Here is a 22,056-nt window from a genome sequence, read left to right as displayed (position 1 = left end):
AAAGAAAGAAAATGGATCTAATCCTGAAGTTGGAGGGGCCAAATTGTCTATTTTCCTACTCTAAACCCAAAGTAATACATGCTAGCTAGATCACTAAAATGTTTTTGGATGGGGGCGGTGCCCCCTGCTGACCTCCACATAGCTCTGCCCCTGGTGTCGATGCTACAATTTTTTTTTGTTTCGAAGCAAAATAAGAGTCGATGCTACCTATAGTATATCAGTATATGTACACTTTATTGCGACTGACGTATATGCATGCGTGCGTAGCTGCGTACGTATCTGAGTTGTTGGACCGTCCATTGCCCCCACCGCCTAACTCCTGTCAGATCGAGGTATTCGAGTGTTCGCGTATAGCTAGTTGCAACCAACTTCTTTTTTTTAATCTACTGATACTGACTCCAGTAGCTGGAAAGACAACGTAATACGATTTGACGGAGTAAATCGTGCAAGTTTATTCGTTGATCTTGTATGCATGGATCCTGCTCTCTTGTCTCACCTTGGGACGTTTTCAGACATTCCTATCAGCCAGTGTTTTTTTTTTGAGCGGATCCTATCAGCCAGTAAACCCAATGGTGTTTTCTTTTCCGCCCATGGGCTTTTGTATAAAAGGGCCCAACATTTGGTTACGGACAGCCTGACAGGCCCGTAGCCGTAGGATTGAACGGGTCAAGACTCGAGACTCTGAGATCCCGGGTTGAAAAGACTCGAGACTCGAGAGTCGAGACCCGACGCTGCATTCGCTAAAAAAAAAAAGCAGCCCGACCCTGCAGCGAGGCGAGGCGAGGCGTTGGTCGCTGCCGGACCTAAGGGTCGTCGCCTGCCGGAACGGCCCCCGCGCGCCATGGACGGAGAGCAAGGGCATCAGCGACCGGTGTCCAGCAAGAACCTCATAAAGATCCCGTCCTACCAGGAGGTCTTCGGCAATGGAGTCTCCTCCTCCTCCTCCTCCTCCTCGAAGCCTCCCTCCTACAATCCTACTCTCCCCAGCGCCGCCGTCGGCTCTTCGTCTGCGTCGTCGTCGTTCTCCGAGGCCTTCTCCTTCCTCAAGTCATCCGAGTTTTACTCCCCTCCCCCGCCGCCTCCCCATCCATCTACCGCCCCAAGGTATTCTTTTTGTTACCCTCTTCTGGGTTGTTCAGTACTGCCTTGCCTCTAAGTTCGGCTCCCTTTGTGCAGGCCGCCTCTGGCTGGCCCCTCCAGGCCGGCGGTACAGAGCAAGAACACCATTCTCGTGAGCAATAGACAGGTAATGGAGTGTGGTTGTTGGCACGACGCCTTCAATCTTTTATAGTACTAGAATTTCAAGTCTTGGTTCGTTCTTGCTTGGCAGAAAGGGAACCCCTTGCTGAAGCACATCAGGAATGCGAGGTGGTCGTTTGCGGACATTGTGCCGGACTACGTGATTGGGCAATCGTCATGTGCACTGTACATAAGGTTCTAGCTCTATCCTTTTATTTGGTGTTACTGATTGTATTCTTATCAGTTATCAATTTATTATCAGGGCACTGGTTAGAGTTAGAGTTATGTGATATTAGAGTGCATCTAACTAGTGGGTACATTTCGTCTAGTACGTGGCATTACCAATCTAGTAGACAACCAGTCGCATCAGAACTGTGATCTTAGTGATTTTCCTTGTCTGTTGTTAGTATTGTAACATAGTTCCCGAGTTTGTGCCATGACATAGAGGCATTTTTGTGAGTCTTACTATGTAATTCTGGTGGATACAGTCTTCGGTATCATCTTCTACACCCAGACTACTTGTATTATCGGATAAGAGAGCTGCAGAAGGATTTTAAACTCCGTGTCATCTTGTGCCATATTGATATTGTGAGTTTGAATAATTTGGGCACTCAGATTTTGCTTTACTCAGGAAAGGAGTTAGAGACGTCTCGAGAAATAGTTTATTAACATTCATGCCCATATACTTACTGATTAGGAAGATGTGGTAAAGCCTTTACATGAAGTTACAAGGACATCACTGCTACATGATTGCACCCTTCTGTGTGGCTGGAGGTAAAATTCTGAACATTCTAATATGCTGGCGTTATGTGATACCATGTTTAGTTGTGCTATGTTTGTTCAATATGTTTCTGTTATGCATTGTTACATCAGTATTCTATAAATATAAATGCAATTTGATCTTTTCGGGTTCCTTTGCCCCTGAAACAGAACTAGGATTATGTACTCCTGAATGGGGGACCTGTAATCCCTTTAGCTAATATCCTAATACGTGTTGAGCATTTTGGATACAAAAAATAGATTCAGGAATGGGTGCATGTATGTGTTTAACAAAATGCCAATGGCTCATCCATCAGGCAGACTGGATTTTTTTTATTGACATAATATACTGATTTGGTTGCAAAGTTTACAAATATGTTCTGATGAAACTGTTCTCTTGTAGTCTGGAGGAATGTGGCCGGTACTTGGAGACTATTAAAGTGTTTGAAAACAAGCCAGCTGACAGCATTCGTGAGCACACGGATAATGACTACCTATCTCGGGTATGCATCCTTCCTATCTATGCACCCTGTAGAATTACAACATGGTGATCTATCTGATTTTCTGGTGTAGAACAAATAGATAAGTACATCAAGTAATTATGGTTTGTGTGAAATTTGCCCGCAACTTGACCACCGGTTTCAGCATAGAAGTTCTATCACTAGAGTCTTTTGGGCTGACTGTAAATGATTCGTTTTAACTATTAGAAGTTCAGTCATTATGCATCAGTTTATGGCCGATTTCCCTTATTAACTAGCCAGTTTTCTCTACTTAATGAAGAGGCAGAGCTCCTATCAGTTGCTCGAAATAAAGAAGTTCAGTCATTACTTCCTGTTCCTAGTATCCATTGTGTTAATAACAACCTTTCTTTGGTGTATTACTCATTTATGCTTTGATTATGATCTTGCAGTTGACACATGCTCTTACATCTATTCGGCGTGTTAACAAAACAGATGTTGTCACACTTGGTTCAACTTTTGGGGTAAGATGAACAAAGAACTGGAAATATTACATTGTCATTCTCAACGTGTAGGATAATTGTTTGATACAGTATTTTCTGCTATGTTGCTGTAAAAAGTGGCCCATTTCACATGACAATGTATTTGGTCTTGTTCGCAGTCACTTTCTCGAATTATGGATTCTTCAATGGAAGAACTGGCTCGTTGTCCAGGAATTGGTGAGCGGAAGGTATTAATTTGAACATCCAATTTTGTTTTGTCATGGCATGCATATGCATGAACTAGAACTGCACATCATGAAAATCAAGCTCTGCTTGGGTGGTCAGCCCAGCGAGGTATGTTGGCTGCCCACCAGCGAGATATATGTATCTATGTACTGTCGAAATGCAATCGTGCATCTTTTACAGTTTAAATTCAAAAAGAACTACACGTAGTGTTTGTACTTTTTGCTTCCATGTTTAATAACAGGAAGGGGCATGTTTTGCTCAAGTTAAAGTTATCAAATTATTGTAGGTGAAGAGAATTTATGATACTTTTCACGAGCCATTCAAACGAGTTACACCCCGCCCGAACCTTCTAGTACCTCTCACTCCTGACGAAAAAAAAGTGTCCGGTCAGCCTTCATCAACCAATGTGGGCATGCCAGATCCAGGAGCGGAAAATCTAGGCGCATCCAATAACAAGACAGGCCCCGACGTGAAATCAGCCCTTACTGCTGCCTTCGCAAAGTACTCGGAAAAGATCCGCAGGCAGGGCCGTGATGCAGCACATGGAGCGGGGGAAGGCAGTAGCAGCTCAACCATGGAAGGTGGCAAGACGAAACAAATAGATTAGTAGTAGGATGTAGCTATGCGGTAGTGGAAATGGCTAGCTCAGATGTACAACTGTTGTTGTAGTTGCAAAATTTGCCTCCTCTGTTTACTCGGAAACACGGGTGCATTTTGCTTGCCCCTTCCTGAAGGTCTCTCAGCACATTTAAGCTGATATTTCTTTCTGTTAATGTGTTCCGTTCTGTAGATCTTTCTGAGCCAATCAAAGTGTATAGACTTGCATTTGCTTATGTCGCTTGTTTCTTTTTTTCGAAATTATGCCCCTTCTTGTTTATTACTACAGGTTACACAGTTATATTTTTCAGAACAGCAAATCAGATTTTGAAATGTTCTCACATTGATACCTTCGTATCAGGGAGATTATGATTTGATTTGCGATAACACAGGTGAATATTAAGCTATAAGTTCAGGATATGTGAACTACAACAATCCCTGTTGTACTATTTGTTCTATGTCCACTAACAACACCAGTTACCGACCTGTTTGTTTCCTAGGTCTGCCCTAGCAAGGCGAACTGTAGGCAGGTATCAAATGATGATGTTTTAATAACATAATTATACATGCCACTGCTGGATAAAATACAGTTTATTCTGCAGTCAGTCTTCTGCATGATGTTGAAAACCAACGGGCATCCTACAGTCTACGGAATAATCACAAATATTTCAATGATATGTGTGGTCACAACAGAAAATACACAGGACTGCAATTTACGGCCAGCAAAACCCATTGAAAAATTAAACTGAAAAAGAAGCTAAACAAAAACTAGTGATATACACACCGATGGCAACAGGCCAAAGGGCATGCCAACCTTCAAATAACCTTTGTTTTTTCGAGAGCACCCTGTTCAGGATTATATGAATACTGCTTCTCTTCTGAAAATCATCGTCAGGTGGTTGGCCAAATCTCGATGCAAAAGCAATCAGGCACTGGTGTCAGCTGAACATTCGAGCTGTTATGGGCAACCTACTCATATCAGCGGATCATTCTGTTTGTTATGTTTCTTCGCTGTCCTCATCCCTAGTGTCTTCTATTTCTTCTCGGCAGTACAATGTGTTTAGCTCTTGCTGCAACTGAAAATAACATTGAAAAAACATCATGAATAAATAAAGATTCATTCATCCACGAACAACATTACAAATGCCATATCTAAAAATGACTAATTTAAACAAATGACAAAATAGTGACAAACTAAATACCAACCTGACCATGTTTTAGCTTAGCTGTAATTAGTTCATCAGTCAAAGTAATCATTCTGCAGGAGAAAAAGGAGAAAATTGCTAAAACTGATTATTCAGGAATGAAAGATATGAACGTCACATAAAAAACCTGTAAAGAGTAATGCATATGTGAAAACATAACAGATCATCTAATAAAAATTGACAACTGACAAAACAGCATTTCATTAAACATTGAGATCACGATAATAACAAATTGTGGGCTGAACATGCAAATATGCCTAACCGACTGTTGCAATGATGACCTATTGGGATTATTTGTTCTCACTCAGAGCTCAGTGGGCCTACCTAGATTGCAATTCTGAAATTTTAACAAGTAATGATCGTTCTTTCTCAGTATTAGCTGTTCCAACCTGCCAAAGAATAAAAAAAGACAGTCTCGGTAATAACAATCTTCTGGAGGAAGCGCTATTATTTGGCGAGGGTAAACTGGGTAACCATTATCAAATGATACACCAGTTTGCTGCTTACCACTGCCTCACTCTCCACAATGCGGACTTGCGATGGAATGCCAGACTGCCCGTCTGAAGAAAAACATGAGATTTAAGAATTAAGATTTAACAAATAAATAAGGAAAATTAAATAGACACTAGAGAAAAGAATCTACCATCAACATTTTCATTCTGTTGCATGCTACTTAGTAGGTTAACAATCAGATCCTGAGGTAAGGAAACACAAATATTGGTTAATGTCTTGTCAGATAACTCATCAGGCATTGCTATATTTTTAAACATGTCAAAGCTTCCTCCATACTTGTTGAAGCGTAGTCTGTTGCACAAGGTTCTCAAGGTGGGGAATCAGAATTGACGATGATACTGAACTATTGCAGAGTTCCTTCACATGTTGACTGTTAGACTACAGTATCCATGCATTAAAACAATTGATCAGCTATGGCAGAAATTAAAAAAGGGAAAGAAATAATTATTGCCTATATGTGTAACTCAGTGCCTTGCATAGTCTTTATTTGTCCACTAAAAGGAAATTCTTTCTCATAGTTTCTTTAAGAAAATGAAAATAAGCAAATAATCCTGAAAAAATTGATGTACCATTGGTTTAGCGTTGACAACCCAATCACCAACACTTGCAGATTTTCTTAGCTGTATACCCTGAGCGAGAAAAAGTATTAATCACGAATTTATGACTGCCATACATTCAGTTAACCTAGAATGTAACTATATTCTGAATACATTCTGCTCATACTAATGTTCATAACAATCTTACATGTGGTGATTTGCGTGAGATGCTACTCAATGGAATTTCCTGAACCTGTAAAGTAAGGTTTTATATAAAAAATTGAAGTAATTCTACTAAGTGCTGTCAACTATAAGTTATCCACCAAATCCACTTACCTTTGCAAGATCAACGTTCTCAGATGTCACGGAAAACCGGCCTTTAATATGCACCACACTGCGTTTAGATTTATCCCCCAATGAATCAACATATCCTACAATTGCCAAAAGAAACTCAAGCTCCTTCCATCCAGAAAACATAACTCCAAAACAAAATAGATGTTTGGAGCACACATTTAAACAGGAGAAAGAATGAAGAGTTTGCATATGCTACTGCACAACAGTAATGCATGCAAAAGATGGCAGTTTACAGGGTTCCATCGTCTATAGAATTATACCTCCTGAAGAACGAATAGGAGCTGACAGACTGTTTGCAGAAGCACGCGTAGGCAATGATAATGGACCACTAAGATTTGCGGCTCTTCTTGTATCGCTTCCATGTTTGTCAGATGCTTTTGGAGAAGTTCCATCCCTGCTAACAAACAAAAATAAAATAATGAACCCACCCGAAAGTTAGATTACCAGAATCTCGATACGTGTCTTAAAAGTCTTATGGTCTGCAATCCAAAAACTTTGAACCCATCCAATCAATAGGATCTTAACTTAGTCGGATTTTAACATTTAAGGAGGATCATAATCGCAATTTACATATGATCCTGCAAGATTCTACTGACCTTAATAATTAAACTATAAGGAAAGGTTTCATGGTTGTAAAGCTTCACCAGTGCTAAGGCCTCTAAAGTACAATTCATTTGTAGTACTACGAGTAGATCATTCATTTATTTGCAGTTCTACTTTTTTTGCAGGGACTCTAAAGTAACAATTCAAAATGGTGCTGAAGGAATGCAGCGACGGGGCTGCAACAGTGGCATTGGTGTCACCTGACACAAATGCTTCCTTGTGTTGCCCTAAGAATTTACAAATGCCTATACATGTCAACTATTGACCCCATTAAATGTACAAATAATGGCGAAATACTATATTGTGATTTATGATGACCACATCGATCATTTTTCCTGGCTTCGTCCCTAATGGAAGGCAAGTGATTGTCGATTGGTGGAAGGCGACAGTCTCCCAGGTTACACTGGTTGAGAATAATCTCCACCATCCAGCCAACGACTTGGTAGATACGAAAGCAGAACGCTTGAGCCTTTCACAAGGATACACTGGTGTTCCATGAGCTACTGGATGTGATCAAGACCAAAGCTAGGTCATGGGTTTTGCCAAGAGCAAGAAACCGTGATTGCTTCTGTCCATGCTTTTCTGCCTCTAAAAACCGTGATTCTATTCAGTCATTAGGCTATTGCATATTTGCATGCTGAATGGAGAACAAAACTAAGAAGTGCTCTTTAACAACCAGAAATCGGAATGAGTACACAGAACAGATTACAGACCTTTCAAAATTGTGACTCCTTTCTATTGTTGGGCTATTATTAACACCACTTTCCACCGGACCACCAGAATTCTGTTGTTTCTGTCCAACATTACTTCTCCAATATTTTGACTCTGGATCCTGCTTTGATGTAGATGTAGAGGGCAAGGAATCATTCCGTGCTCTAGAATTTTCATATCCATTGGGCATCCTTTTACAATCCGCATTGCTGACTGCAATATCGATAGCTTCATTTGGTATAAGGCCTTCTCCATCCAAATTTGCCATAGAGGTTTGTTCACTGAAATATAGCAGGCGACATTACATGTCATGATGTGATGAAAATCAAGTGATTAACATCATTAAGGTTATTGTTGCATATCTATCCCCAACATCCTACTTTGACTCATTTAGTTGCATAAGCACTTCTGCAGTTATATGCAGAACCAACAGGTAATTTCAAATTCATTTATGACCAGAAGATCACAATTTTTTTGGCTTAGTCTGCAGTCACTTACTTTGCAGACAATGAAAAAGATTAAGAAAATAGTTTTAAATAAATTCAACAGTGTATAGAAAAAATATATTAACCTGCAGTTATTTTGATTTGCAGATGATGGCTTCCCCAAAGAATTCCGGGAATATGAATCCTGTTGATAAAACACAAAAGACTGTTACAACAGAAATATCTGCTATATGTTTTTCTCCACATAGCGAATTAGCAACTTTCAAACTGAAGCCATGTTGCAGCTAGGTATCCTATACAGTTATCAGAAGGTGAATTTCTTATGTTTGGTGGCATCAGATCTGTCTAGATCCAGAAAGATCCAGAAGGATAAATATGGAATCAAGTAACAATGTCAACATATTATGCAAGTCATATGTTTCATTCCCCGTGTTTGCATAACAAGTCTGTTATGGTGATCCTGGCACACTCAATTGAATCATGTCCATAGTTAACAAGCTTCGGTGGACACTCCAAAACTCCTGGCAACAGTTTGATTCTGGATTTGATCGTGGGCAAGAATCCAGATTTGAAATAGATTTGAACCGTTTCTTGTCAAGTTACTCGTTTCTTATCTAAAGAAAAAGGTAGTCAAGAATTTACAAAACCTTTTCGACTTCAATGATTCTTGCAGTGTCATCATCTTCTTTTATTTCAGGTGCTTCATCATCATAAATCTGGAAATTTAGGTTGCTTAACAATAAGCTATAGGCAATCAAGGTAGAATGAAAAGTTAAGCTGACACAGAAACAAAAAACAAGTAGCTTTACTAGTGATGCTTGAGCCTTGAGGTCTTCAATATCAAAGTGCCATGCGCTAACACCTCGTTGGTATTCACTCTGTTGGATAAACCAATCAAGCATGAGAAGCAAATAAGTTGATCAAAGGATGATTTAACAACCATGTTTCGGAAAAAATGACCGTTGACGGTATAGACAAGGACGATATTTCTCCTAATCGACTTCTGTTATTGTTTTTTACATGAATCCTTGCAATGCTATAATGTTGAATCCTTTACAGGAAAAGGTAAGCAGCCTACACAAAGTGCAATTCGGCCCTGAATTGTAGCAAATATGCATGACTATTTGTGGATCATAATGTAACGACAATTACTCAGTGCTGTCCAGTTGCATGTGGAAAATGACTAAAGACTAAGAAAGGGAAACACGAAACTTAAGATGCCTCCCTTGATGTTTTGTTTTAAACAGATTATACTCTAGGTGACATTTGATACACGATAAATATAATCCATAACGACAGAGCATTAGGTATTTAAATGAGTAATTTTTAAGGTTACAACCGACAACTTGATCTAGCCTCTTCTAGAACAAGTCAATGAGTAACCGTTGGAATGACTGGAATCTGGAAGCGTGAAATAGCTTTAAACATATAGGTAGCCATAGAGAGCCACCGAGTATAAACATGAAGGTTAAATATCACAGACCAGGGAAAGTGCCTCCTGCTCAGAAGAAGGCATTTTCTTCAATGCCAACTGTGCTGCATCTTTAAGCTGGAAATATATATGAATCGTCAGAGATGAAATACATTGTTTCAATTATGAAGATAAAGGCAGAAAGAACATCGTGACCTGGAGTGCCTTTACACGATCCCATAGAGGAGGCAAATCAGTTAAGATACCCTTCATTGTCAATTCTGGAGGTTTTGCACTTTTGAAAAATGAATGCTTGAGTAACTTCTCAGCTGTTGGCCTCTTTGTTTGATCTTTAACCAAGCACATTGCAACCATCTCTTTAAATGCCTGATCACAACTAAAAATGCTTCACTAATCGGCAAATAATATGATACATTTTACTTTGTAACCACATAAATGCTCCAAGCTAATATTGATTAGCTGAAGGGATCAAAATTACCTTTGAAAATCTTCTGTCGCGGTCATAGTCCAGACCAGGTGGTGCATTCTGGAGAGTCATAAGAAGAACCTGGAACAAAAAGGAAACATATTTAGTAAACATAAGGATATGCATGGATACTTTGCCCTCGCCCGATATAAAGGTACAAAGCCAAATGACCAGCACATGACCAATGGAAATCAAATATCGATAGATGCATGGAGTATAACGTTATGGACTAATAAACTATAAAATGAGGAATGTGGTAAGTCACTGGGCCTAAGGTTTTAATAACTAGTCATACTAAATAAAACCAAAGCTATCCATACACTACCACAGTATCCAAAGTAGAAAATTAATACAGAATTTAATTACTTTAGTTTGCAACATATCAAATCAAATTGTTTACCTTCATAGGGGGGTACTTTGAAAATGGAGCATGGCCATGCGCTAGTTCAAGTGCCGTTATTCCAAATGACCATATGTCAGCTCTGTACAAAAGATGGAGATTGGCTGTTAGTCCATCTCGGTTAGCAAATAACATGCAAAAAAAGCATATGGGTGCTGACAACCATCTAACTCAATGTGAAAAATGTAAGTTTCCAAACATCAGGTGGTTTGCCAGTGTCATGGCATATGCCATCTTAGTATCTTACTGTGGACAGACTGTATCCACTGAACACTTTGATGACGATCCATTTTTCTGGGATAATAAAAGCAAGTATGGCACCATTATGAAATATGAACACGAAGGCCCAATGTATGAAATCCATTAATAGACTGGCTGGACTTAAATGAGATATGACATTTTTCTGACACACATTATTGTCATTATATTACCCTCGTTATATTATGCATCGTAATTCCTAATGCAAGTGTTATAGAAGATAAGGGTCCCTGTAAATAAGTACCAGGGTCCAGTTACTACCACCTTCAGAAATGTAATACTATGAAAAATCATTATTGCTTCAACAAATGATGATTGTAAAAAAGAATGAAGACACTGAAATCATAAAGGAAAGAACAAGAATACAGAGGTAATGTCCATAAAAGCAGTTCAAGGTGAATAGATGTTGGGTCTTTTTGGCATCAAAATCAAACAATGAATATTGCGGTTCCCAAGATTCATTCAGATACTGCAACCAGAAAAATATGTACATATGTATGCACAATTAACAATTTAACATACTTGAAGTTATATCCAGTGCCTGGCTGGAGCACTTCTGGAGCCATCCTAAAAGGCAAAATTAGAAACAAAAAAGTGTTAAAACTATATTGAGTTCTATAGTATTAGTTTGATATCTGGCATCAAAATACAAATATGCAATTACCAGCATGGTGTTCCCACAAATGTGTTCCTAGATCTCTGCCTATCACCTCTATCAAACATGCAAGCAGAAACACCAAAGTCCCCAAGCTTCACTACACCAGCACTATCAATAAGGATATTACCAGCCTGCATAGTGTCATATTAGGCAAAAATAAAGAACAATGAAAAATTAAATGAAACAAGTACGAGATTTACACAGTAATCTCCCATAAAAGCTAACCTTGACATCACGATGGATTTGTCCTTGCCTGTGAAGGTACTCCAGAGCCTTAAGTGTTTCTTTTAGGATCGATGCAATAACAGGCTCCTCAAAACCATCAGGATACGCAATCTTCATAAGGTGTAAACATGAACCCTCCGTCATGAATGGCATTATCACCCAAAGGCTGTGCTCCACAACAAAGGAGCAGTAAGCCCTGATGACATTAGGGTGATCTATCAAGCTCATTATTTGAGCCTCTCTTTGTACTTCATCCTACAAATGATATACAATTGTAGATCCAACTTCATTTATAACTTTAGAAAAGAGAAAATGAGAAACCAAAAGGCAGATAGACAATTGACACTAACTAGTCATAACATATGCAAATACGATATCACTAACCACAAGAATAAAAAAGCACAGATTTGCCACTGCAAAAGCAAGTACCCTAGATGATGATTTGGTCCCAAATGTGGATTTCTTTTAGACAGCATTATATGCATGCGTTCTAGTACCACCAAAGACAAATGGTGCTGGGAAAACCACCATTGGAATTTAGGAAAAAGGAATAATAACTCTACTTTTCTAGTGAAGTAATAGCTAAACATCCACCATAAAAGAAGTAATAATAGCTAAAAAGGAAGGGCACGTTGTAAATAGTTACTCCAACAGTGAAGTTTCTTGCCATGCTTGCGTCGTGATAGTACAGGTATACAGGTTCGTGTCGAGATGTAAAATAAAGACGTTCTCCAAACCCCCAAAAATGAACAATGCCATTGTATGGAACACATAAAAATCTTAGGTGTCACTAGGAAGTGGGAAAGCTGATCCTTATGTCTATCATTAACTGGCGGATTCTTGTAGACCACAATGTCCCCTTCTCCTAATACCTCAACAATCAACAAACACGCATCCCGCCCAAATGGAAGCACAAACACAACCTGCATCCCTGCCTGTGCATGCACGCCTTCAGATTTTAGTATCTCGACTCACGGCAGGGTTCTGACAGTGATGCTGCGATGGTCGTGCACACCTTGTGAGCCAACATGTTCATACATCGGCAAAATAAAATGCCCGTGCCGTAATTGATTATTAAAAAAAAAACTAGCCACCAGAACCAGTCACAGGCAAAAATCATCCAAAAGTACAGCCCCTCTAAGAACTAAGAATGCATGCATACCATGACTAAACTGATCGTTTCAGCTTAGCCTTAGCAATGACTAGTAGTGTCCCGATTAAATGCTAAATTATTAGCAATCAGCATTATGTAAAAGCAAGATCATGCCAGCCTAATAGGACATCAGACATGCCAAATTCCACCGCGATCTCCAAAGCAACCAAATCAACAGGATCCGCTCCAATCAATCAATGGATCTCTCGCTAGATCAAAGAGCAGATAACACTAAGAACCAGACCAGCACCGGAATCCCCACGAGAAGAGAAGGGGACGAAACGGATGCTCACGATGTTATTGTTGAGCTGGTCGAGATCCAGGCACTTGACAGCAACAGTCTCATTCCTGGGTACGAAGACCGCGCGGTACACGACGGCGTGCGCGCCGTACCCCACCTCCTCCATAAGACGGTAGTCGGCGGGCATCACCGTGAACGCTAGCGCCGCCACGGCTGCCGCCGCCGCCGCCGCAGGGCGCTTGACGCTCCCGTTTCTACCCATGTGCGCTCGCCGCCGGGGAGTAAGAACCGCAGCACCAGCGCCTCCTGCCCTAGCGATCACCGGAGCGAGGTTGCTACCGCCGCCGCCGACTCCCCTTTGACCAGTGTCTCGCGCGCGAGCCGGGAGGAGAAAGAGCGAGAGAGGGGGGGGGGGGGGAGAAGAGGAAGAGGAGATAGCGAACGGAAGGACGCTTAACAGACGAGGTCGTAAAAGGGAGGAAATGATAATTTCGGCGGTGACGTGGCAGGGGAGGACGGTCGACGTGGGAGAGGCCTGCCTGTCGTGTATGGGCCAATGACAAGTGTGCCCCACAGGACAAGTCCCCATATGTCAGTGTCCTTGGGAAGCGGTGGCCGCAAGAGGAAGCGGCGTGCGGCCGACTGCCTGGTAGATCTCCGCCTCCCAATGCTGGTTTTCTGGGGGATCGTCTGCGGGGAAAAGGACTAGTGTGTACGGACTCCAGAAACCGTCCAAACCCATAAATAACCGAGGAAGATAAGAAAAATCTCATCTAAATTTCGGCGTAGGATACTAAATAAAGAGGGAAATCAACAAGTAATGCAGGAATACTTTGAATGACTAATCGATGTAGACTTTAACAGGTCAGATTTCATTTACATTTCGGAGTATGTGACAGGAAATGTTTGACTTGATTTGGCAGAACTTCTAACTTTCACGGTTCATATCTTGTTTGGCATGGGTCATTCAGTATTTTTTTTACTTCGATATCACACGTACATTTACTTTTTCGCTAACGCAATATGCACGCGCACCACCACATGCATGTCATACGCGAGTGCGCGGGAAGACAATGTGCACACACATACCAGCACATGCATGTCACACGCACGTGCTCACGTGAGCACCCCTTCGGTATTGGGCTATGATTGGTGGAGGTTGAGAATATATTGCTACTAAAAACACACGTGTGACTATAAATGTAACGACCAGACATTTCAATCCTGATTGGTAGAGTTATGATTCATCAACTCTATCAAGATGTTTTCTTTCACTAAATTAGTTGATAATGCGTTAATCATTAGTCATTGCAAAAACAATATTATGTTTGTGCGGAAAAAAAACATTGTTAGAAGGAAAAAAATCTAACACCGACCATATGTTTCCATGTCCAAAATTTTGTTAATATCACATAGTTGCGTCATCGTTTAATTTTGGGGGTGGGTTTACTTTAGTCCATGGACTTCCAAAATGGTTTAATGGACACCTTAAATTTGATGGGCGGATTCACTTTTGTTCAAAGCACACACGGCAGCCAGATTTTCCATGGCCATACGCCAAATCATCATGTCTTTTATGAAGATAAAATAACTTTGTTCCAAGTGGTCGTCATTTCTTCCTCGCGGTGTTGTCACCACTCCACGTCGCGGTCATTGAAATGTTCTTGAGGAACTGTTCATTCACCATGCTTAGTGGTTCATCCTCCGGAAATCCATGCTACCCACGGCATGGAACCCACTCAAAATGTTGCTCACCTTTCCGTCCAAAGCGTGTTAGGATTTGTGTCGAATATGTTACTGGTTGTTGGGTTGCATTTGGACATGTAATTGGTGGGTGGTTAGATGTTTGACTCGAACACGTGCAACCAATGTCCAATATATAAATAAAACGTGTGATAGCAAAAAAAAAGATGAAATTAACAGGACTAGACATGAGATCATGTTCAGCGGCTTTCTAGGTGGCCCAGGTTGCCCCATGTTTAGTGGAGATGGTTGCCAAAAAAAAACATCGAGAGAGCTGGAGACAATTGTTTTTATTTTGGAGTTTTAATCCTTAGGGGATCCTACGTCCCTGTTGAGGTGACACAAATCACAAAGATGGGACATCAAGTTCTTTCTCTCAAGCCACTTTTCCTTTTGAGGCTTGTCAGTCCTTTCCTTATGGATGTGGAATCTGATCTTTGCAAACTCTCCTAAGCAAATCCACTACGTTGCATGCCTCCGAGCGACATCAACCATCCAGGAGTACCTGTCCTCTAAGAGTAACGATCATGATCAAGACTCGGAGAGGGGATCAAAGCTTTGCTCAGGGTAGATCTTACAATTTTTCTCAAATCTCTCTTCATTCCCACAAGGATTCAATCTTGGGGTTTGAGGTTGAATGGAGAGCTCTAGCAATAGCACAAATTGTGTGGATTCAAGTTGTGTAATGGCTAGAAGAATAGGCTTAAATAGCTCCCCTCCTGAATGTGGTTGTTGCTCTGCTTCACATTAAAGTTGCATATTCTGACTATGAGCTGGACCCTCAAACTATTCACCTCCTTCGGGTGATTCCATACCAATTTAAGCATCTATAGAAATCATTATGGAGTAAATTCTAACTCTTTAGATTATTCAAGAAATTCCTATACCGCTACAAAATAATCTGGACTCCCGGATTTCTCTGATTTTTAAATATGGGCTTTTTTGGCTTTGGCCCAAGGTGAGATAGGTATATATGGCACTCAACTTTGTCCCTTCTCTTGAGCTTTTCATAGAACCACTCTTAATAGAATGACTTCCTATGATTCAAAATGATAAGGATCAGTAAAACAAAGATAAAAAGAAAAGGTATTTTAAACAAACCGGACAAAGTGTCGATGAAAAAGGCAGAAGTAGACAGAGCGGTACACCATGGGGCATGTGGTCAACTCTATCTAGAAAAAGAATGAGGAAACTGCAAAATTGACTAAAGTTGTCCGACAAAGTTCTTTGAATGCTTCATACAGGCAATCAACCAGAGTGGGGATGTGGAGTTCAAATAACTTGTAACGACACATAATAAGCGAGTTGTTCACTTTCATTTAGATCAATGATCATTGTGTGATGGCATTTAATGGATACTCCAGGCAGTTGGAAGCACAAAACAAGAGTGGAGAAGAACTTTATTACGTAGGAGTTTTAATTGCGATGGACAAAAAGGAAAATACTATGGCTGTGTTCTTTTCGGCTTCTAGGACCGGCTTCTCCTAGAAGCTACTCTCACCTATCTTCCTGGAGAAGCCGCATCTTAGATTTAGCTAGGTTTCCAAACTAGTTTAGGCCAAATTAGTTAGGTAGCCTATCAAATTTAGGTGGCGGCTTCTCCAGGAAGCTGGGGGAAGGCAGCTTCTCGGAGAAGCCGGTCCAGAAAGCTGAAAAGAACTGGCCTTATAGTTTCCGGTGGAGCCATGCGGAGTAAGGGAGTAGAAGTGGAACTCATGAGACAATTCAAGTCTCAGGTACATAAGAATTTGTGCACAATGGCTTCAAGATGGTGAATGGCATATTCTTCAAGGTGAAGTTTGTTAGATTCTATATCGAATATGTGTCGTTGGGTTACAATGACAATTAATACTACTTAGTTGTGGCTATGATGTTTGAGGGGAACACGTGTTACTTGGACATGATATAAAAGGCACCACGAGATAGATGAGCTAGACGAATTAGTACAACTAGATGCAAGACCATGGACGGCGATTTAGCCTCTCGGCTAGACCGGCCGAGCCGTTGAAGGCATGGAGGTTCTAAGCTATATTTTCTCGCATCTTGTATTATTTTGATTTAATACATGGGATGGGGAGGAGCGGTAGTATGCAAACTCGGGGGAATTTAACTGGCAACGGTGAACCCCGTGAAAAAATATTGGTATTGTGCGGTAGTGAATTCATGTTCCTTGATAGATCATTGCATTTTGGATTTTCTATCATAGTGAACACCGGGACTCTCCGCCCTCGGGCTGTCGTAGCAACATGACTCTCCTAACTAAAATCTGCAGCACATTCAACAACTTGGTGTTCGCTAAGTGCTCCTTGATGGCATCAGGATCACACTCAAAGATTTGGTGGGAACAACAACTATGGATCTGGGGGAACAAACCATGATTTCCCCCCGCAAGACTAGTGTTATTCACAAAAGTACACGTCGCGTTAGCAGACATGCCAACATCTGCAATTTGACGATATGCTAAGTTTAAGTTGCCCATTCGACCATTTTCAATTTTATTAGCAAAAGTTAAACCCCACCTGCCAAGTTAAAGAACCCTTGGTGCGTGCTACTTAAAAGACGAAGTATAAGATGAAAACATCTATTTAGTGAAAAATTGTAAACTTCCAATCATATCCATTATATTTAAATTAAATGGACGAGATGAAAGGTAGAAGCTCGCTGTTTTATGAAGAAAAAAACATAAGAGTAGAGAACTATGGGATTGGAACCCTAATTGGTATTCCACGATATTCGTTGTTGTTTTGACGTGATGCTTATATGGGGTATATATAGAAGTACAAAGGAGAAGATAGACTCGGAGTACAAGACAAGTAATCTCGTTTAAACTAATTCTATCTTATCTCTAATCCCAACCGTATTATATCTCTAACATTCCCCCTTAGTTGTAGCGGGAGCGAAGCGGACGATTGCAACTGGACTTGAAGTCTTGTGCTTCCGTCGTCTTCTCCTCTTCGCCATCATCAATTGCGTCTCTAATGGACCGGTAATCAATTGTGTCTCTAATGGACCGGTCCGTCACCTAGGGCGGTGCCTGCCGTCTCCTTCTGGTGCCGTCCCTTGTCTCTCCTCTATTCCCTCCCGCAGTCATAGCGGAAGTGTCGTGGACGCTAGCGACGACGCGGACGCTTTGACTGGAGTTGTTGTCGATGAGTAGCTGTCGACGTAGCCCTTGATGCCCTTGATGTTGTCTGTCGAGGTAGCCGATCATGATGTAGCCGTGGTCGACGTAGTAGTCGAAGTAGTAGTCGTCGTAGTGGATGTAGCCGCACATAGCCGAAGGTGCAAAAAAAAATTGCGCTATGATGATGTAGAGACGAAGCTGCAGTCGAAGACGATGCACCTTGCATATGTCAGAGGGTGTCATCGAAGGCATCGTGCGGATGTAGAGGACACATAAAAGGAGATGAGACCACCAGCTTTGCCAGAACTTGTGAGAACCCATCGAGCACGCATCGGTTTTGCCAGGACCGTGCGCGCCGTGCGACCGCCAGTTTTGCCAGAACTGGAGGGAAATCATCACAAAATAGTGATGTTGGTGTACATGCAGTCGAAGCCGTCGGAGACGCGGGTATGCCGTCGTCGATGAAGCGTCTTGTAGAAGAGTCTGTCAGAGGATGCTGGAGATGATGACGCGGTTGATGCTGTCGTTAGTGAAGCTGACGTGGGAATGCCATCGTCGATGAAGCTAACGCGGGTATGCCGTCGTTGCTGATGCTGATGCGGGGATGCCGTTGTCGCTGATGTGTCTTGCAGTAGAACTGTCAGAGGACACGGGAGATGTCCATCTGTGTGGACGATGTGGCGGCGGCTGGTTGTTGACAATGATTCTTGATGGAGACCACGTTGATGAAGACCTTTGACGATGAAGTGTCGGCGATGGCGATAGCTGATAGCAGGCTTGTCAACGATGATCTATCGCTTGAAGGCGTCCCTTTTGACGACGATGTGTCGATGCGGCGTCGTGCCGTGTCCGAGAAGTCGATGAAGATTGCATTTCGTTCCACACTGGCCTGTCGCGTGGTTTGATGCGTGTTGATGTCGCTTCTCGTGTGGGCTCGATGTAGTCGTACAGCTTGAAGGCTCGATGTAGAGGGTTCAGAAGTCGTTGCAGATCGGCGTGCGCTCAGTGTCGCAGGTGTAGGCTTGGTGTAGGCGTGCGCGGTGCAGGAGGTCCTCGGTTCATCCGCGGGGTGAAGTATGCAGCAGCCTTTTCATCATCTGCTGGACATGCACATCACGTGGCTGCAATCGTGATTGCATGGCCTCCGGCAGATTCCATTCACTGCGTGCTTGGCGCTTGGAAGCCGCGTGCCGCTGTTCTGCCTTGTGTTGACGTGAGCGCCGGCTGCGATGGCGTGTCCATGCGCGCCGCGCGCGGTGGAGAGGCGCCGTGGCTTTGAGTCGAAGTCGACGATGCAGGCACGTGCGGTACTTCTGCCCTCCCGTGATCCGATCCGATCTCTGCACGTGCGATGCCGCGGGCGATTGAACTCGAGGCCCTGTGCTCCGCGTATCGCCGCCTGGTACCGCGGAACTCGAGCGCCGCCTCCCTGGCTCGCGTAGGTGTTCCGGCGTCCGGCCTACAGGTCGAAGTTGGTGCTGTGCTGTCACGCCTGCCGGATTCTCACCGGCTAGAAGGTATCGTGGAAGATTGATAGGTTTATCTGTCTAAGAGAAATCAATCTACTAATTGAAATTGGGATTGATCTAAACTAGAGAACCGATCTGATCTTTGATCTAGACCGGGTGCTGCGCCCCCGAGGAGAAGAGATTGAACTCCTCGGGGGCGGCGCTCGATGCGGAATTGGTGAAGAACCTAGGATCGGCGTCGTGAGACTAACCGTTCTGATACCATGTAGAAGTATGAGATTGGAATCTTAATTGGCATTCCACGATATTCATTTTTGTTTTGATGTGTCCCTTATATGGGGTATATATAAAGGTACAAAGGAGGAGATAGACTTGGAGTACAAGACAAGACAGGTAATATCGTTTAAACTAATTCTATCTTATCACTAATCCCAACCGTATTATATCTTTAACAAAGAGTTCCACTTGGAGGGTTTCATAAAGTATGTTTAAGTGATTAAAGGTTCCACCTCCCATCTCATCCGTTCATTTAAGATCGAATGATTATATATGATCGAATTTTTTCGTATTTTCACCGAATATAGGTTTTTCACATGACTGCCACTGCCGTCCACCAAGCCTCTCAAAGAGCCTTCGCGGTCCACGCCACTGTGTGATATGATCGGTGCCGCAATACGAACGACCTGATCACGTACGTACGTAAGCACGCACGAGTCGTGGCATTATCGATCTGCCAAAGCGTTGTCCGGGCCCTTAATTTCGTTTAATATTTTTCTTTCGAGCAAGAATCAGCCGTTAATAAATTTAGCAGCAGCTTAGCCCCCTTGCGAGCTGTCGTACGTGCTGGCCAATACAACACAAACTGTCGACGTCGCTGTCGAGATAGGCACATAGCTCATTACGTCACAGCGATAATAATGACCTTCTTAATTAGAAAGCAACTTTCTTTTCTTTTTCCTCTCTCTGACAGACAGAGAAAGTCCACAGCAGCGGTACTACTACTTGCTCTTGCTTGTGCCGTTGGATATCGCGCGAAAAAACTGCAGGTCAAAATCGACATCATCTATTCCTCGAGACTACTCTACAAGGCTAGCTATAGCTAGCTGTTGCATTGGCGTTTTCTGACACGCATCATGCCGCGATGGAATATTATCGGAAGATTTGGCGATCTTGTTTCCAAAAGCCGATCGGCTCGTCGAGGACTCGAAAGCTCTGCCCGTCCCCGTCTCTAGCTCCCAACTTGCTGCGAAAAGAGGGGCTCCACCCGTAGCGTGCATGCGTACGTACGTGCATCGGTCCATGCACCATTGCAATTCCACCCCCGTACGTACAGCGACCTGTCTCTGCGTATAAATGTATGCGTGCTTTATGTCTTTGTCGAGAGACCTGCATATAGTGCATATATAATCTTACTGTATGTTCGTACTGATTGTTCTGGGGGGCGCTGGTTGCGTTATATTGATGGGCATAATTAGAGATGACTAATTAATCAACTTTTTTTTAATAATAAAGAGCGTGTTAATGTTAACTTCGTGTAAATGTTACCCAACCTATGAACAGCACAATATCAAAAACCAGTCGGGGCAGTTAATTCACGATCCTGCTAGATGATAATGTGAAAGCGACAAGAACCGCCGATGACACAAATTGATGCCGAAAGCATTGACATGCATTTGTTGCGTGATAGTTTTCTCGACTACAACTTGCTTCGGGACGTGCCGTATGGTTGACGCGTGAGTTGCTGTTTAGAATTTTATAAAATGAAGGAGAAAGCAGAATGCTGTGGAGGAAGTCAAACAAAGGCACAAGTGCTGGGCCGTCCAAGTGAACAGCCCACGAGATATTCAGCCCCTACTATAGTTGCCACGACGGCCATCACGTCATCTGGTTCGTGCATGCCTTGTATCTACTGACCATCGTAGACACGAAACCCGTCATGGGCGGGCGTTATGTGCCATTAGAGGCGGCGAGACGAGATGAGATGGCCATGTCAGAGGACCAGAAGAAAAGCCTAATGAGAAGGGATGCTCTACCTGTACTTATGCATATCAGGAGCAAACCAATGACATCGATCGAGAGAGACCTGAACCAAAAAAGTACCCTTGCAAGGTCGGCAACTCTTCTTTCTCCCCAGATACCCTAACTCCAATCATGGTGCCAAGTTGCAAAACTGAACCATCCAAAGCTTCATCGAGAGGAATGTATTGGCCATTATATTTGATTCCTCTTCAGCTCCGGTCTTCAACATAAGTTTCTCAACAATCAGAATTTCCCTCACACTTCCGATGACCTGCCTGACTTTGAGGGAGAGGTGCCTCCCAAACATGTTCCCAGAAAAATAAACCATTGCCAAAATAAAATATATCCTATTCTAGACGTACTGCACCGTAACGTCTTGTTACAATTTTTTGTAGCTTCGGAAGTAACCAGAAGTCCTGAAAATTCAACCTTAAGGGTTAAGGTCTCCCAATCTTGTTAGCACAGACACTTTTTGTCTACCGTCATATTGATCCCCAAGCTCAGCGGTGCTGCAAACGGCTCCACCACAACGGTTGTGGCGCGAAACTCTGTGAGATCTATCACGCACAGACACAGACACAGGAAGGTCGAGGAGGAGCAGAAGCCGTGAGGATTAGCGAGTCAGTGAGACGCTCGCGGGCGGAGCATGCTCATATATTTTGTTCTCTCCACGGTAGGTCAAGCACAAGTTTTCCTTTGTTTTATCAATGCACTTCGCA

At 42.4% G+C, this 22,056-nt stretch overlaps 2 protein-coding genes across 3 annotated transcripts; one reads left to right on the top strand and one right to left on the bottom strand.

The window, feature by feature from the left end:
- The first annotated feature begins 719 nt into the window (after nt 1–719).
- Nucleotides 720–4,042, top strand: LOC100833808 (DNA excision repair protein ERCC-1). The gene is made up of 9 exons (XM_003574157.4): nt 720–1,104; nt 1,177–1,246; nt 1,331–1,434; nt 1,728–1,827; nt 1,937–2,013; nt 2,402–2,501; nt 2,909–2,980; nt 3,118–3,186; nt 3,471–4,042. The coding sequence occupies exons 1-9, from the start codon at nt 842–844 to the stop codon at nt 3,789–3,791; spliced, it is 1,176 nt and encodes a 391-aa protein (XP_003574205.1). The 5' UTR covers nt 720–841; the 3' UTR covers nt 3,792–4,042.
- Nucleotides 4,043–4,310: 268 nt separating this feature from the next.
- Nucleotides 4,311–13,405, bottom strand: LOC100833297 (serine/threonine-protein kinase BLUS1). Of its 2 annotated transcripts, XM_003574155.4 has the most exons (22): nt 13,035–13,404; nt 11,589–11,843; nt 11,370–11,494; nt 11,228–11,272; nt 10,448–10,529; nt 10,060–10,128; nt 9,777–9,947; nt 9,633–9,698; nt 8,959–9,027; nt 8,797–8,865; nt 8,275–8,333; nt 7,706–7,984; nt 6,650–6,783; nt 6,372–6,466; nt 6,244–6,288; nt 6,069–6,128; nt 5,776–5,877; nt 5,630–5,681; nt 5,494–5,546; nt 5,311–5,375; nt 4,988–5,039; nt 4,311–4,857 (listed from the first exon to the last, which is right to left on the bottom strand). In XM_003574155.4, exons 1-22 carry the CDS (start codon nt 13,242–13,244, stop codon nt 4,780–4,782), a joined length of 2,235 nt encoding a protein of 744 aa, XP_003574203.1. In that variant the 5' UTR covers nt 13,245–13,404; the 3' UTR covers nt 4,311–4,779. The 2 variants fall into 2 exon arrangements, with proteins under 2 accessions (XP_003574203.1, XP_014756996.1); XM_014901510.2 differs by lacking the exon at nt 5,311–5,375 and having other exon boundaries at nt 13,035–13,405.
- Between the last annotated feature and the right edge of the window lie 8,651 nt (nt 13,406–22,056).

The sequence above is a fragment of the Brachypodium distachyon genome, chromosome 3, assembly GCF_000005505.3.
Source record: "Brachypodium distachyon strain Bd21 chromosome 3, Brachypodium_distachyon_v3.0, whole genome shotgun sequence".
In the NCBI taxonomy this organism is placed as follows: domain Eukaryota; kingdom Viridiplantae; phylum Streptophyta; class Magnoliopsida; order Poales; family Poaceae; genus Brachypodium; species Brachypodium distachyon.
The sequence above is the reverse complement of the archived record's forward strand: the minus strand, read 5'-3'. Positions and strand labels throughout refer to the sequence as shown.

What these genes read in the sequence shown, in the direction of transcription:
- LOC100833297 (XM_003574155.4), bottom strand. Translation starts at nt 13,244, where the DNA reads ATGGGTAGAAACGGGAGCGTCAAGCGCCCTGCGGCGGCGGCGGCGGCA. An exon ending in GCAAATCAAAATAACTGCAG is followed by an intron (nt 7,985 to 8,274) that starts GTTAATATATTT and finishes GCTATATTTCAG; the next exon opens with TGAACAAACCTCTATGGCAA. An exon ending in CTAAGCTAAAACATGGTCAG is followed by an intron (nt 4,858 to 4,987) that starts GTTGGTATTTAG and finishes TGTTATTTTCAG; the next exon opens with TTGCAGCAAGAGCTAAACAC.
- LOC100833808 (XM_003574157.4), top strand. Translation starts at nt 842, where the DNA reads ATGGACGGAGAGCAAGGGCATCAGCGACCGGTGTCCAGCAAGAACCTC. An exon ending in CATCCATCTACCGCCCCAAG is followed by an intron (nt 1,105 to 1,176) that starts GTATTCTTTTTG and finishes CCCTTTGTGCAG; the next exon opens with GCCGCCTCTGGCTGGCCCCT. An exon ending in CAGGAATTGGTGAGCGGAAG is followed by an intron (nt 3,187 to 3,470) that starts GTATTAATTTGA and finishes AAATTATTGTAG; the next exon opens with GTGAAGAGAATTTATGATAC.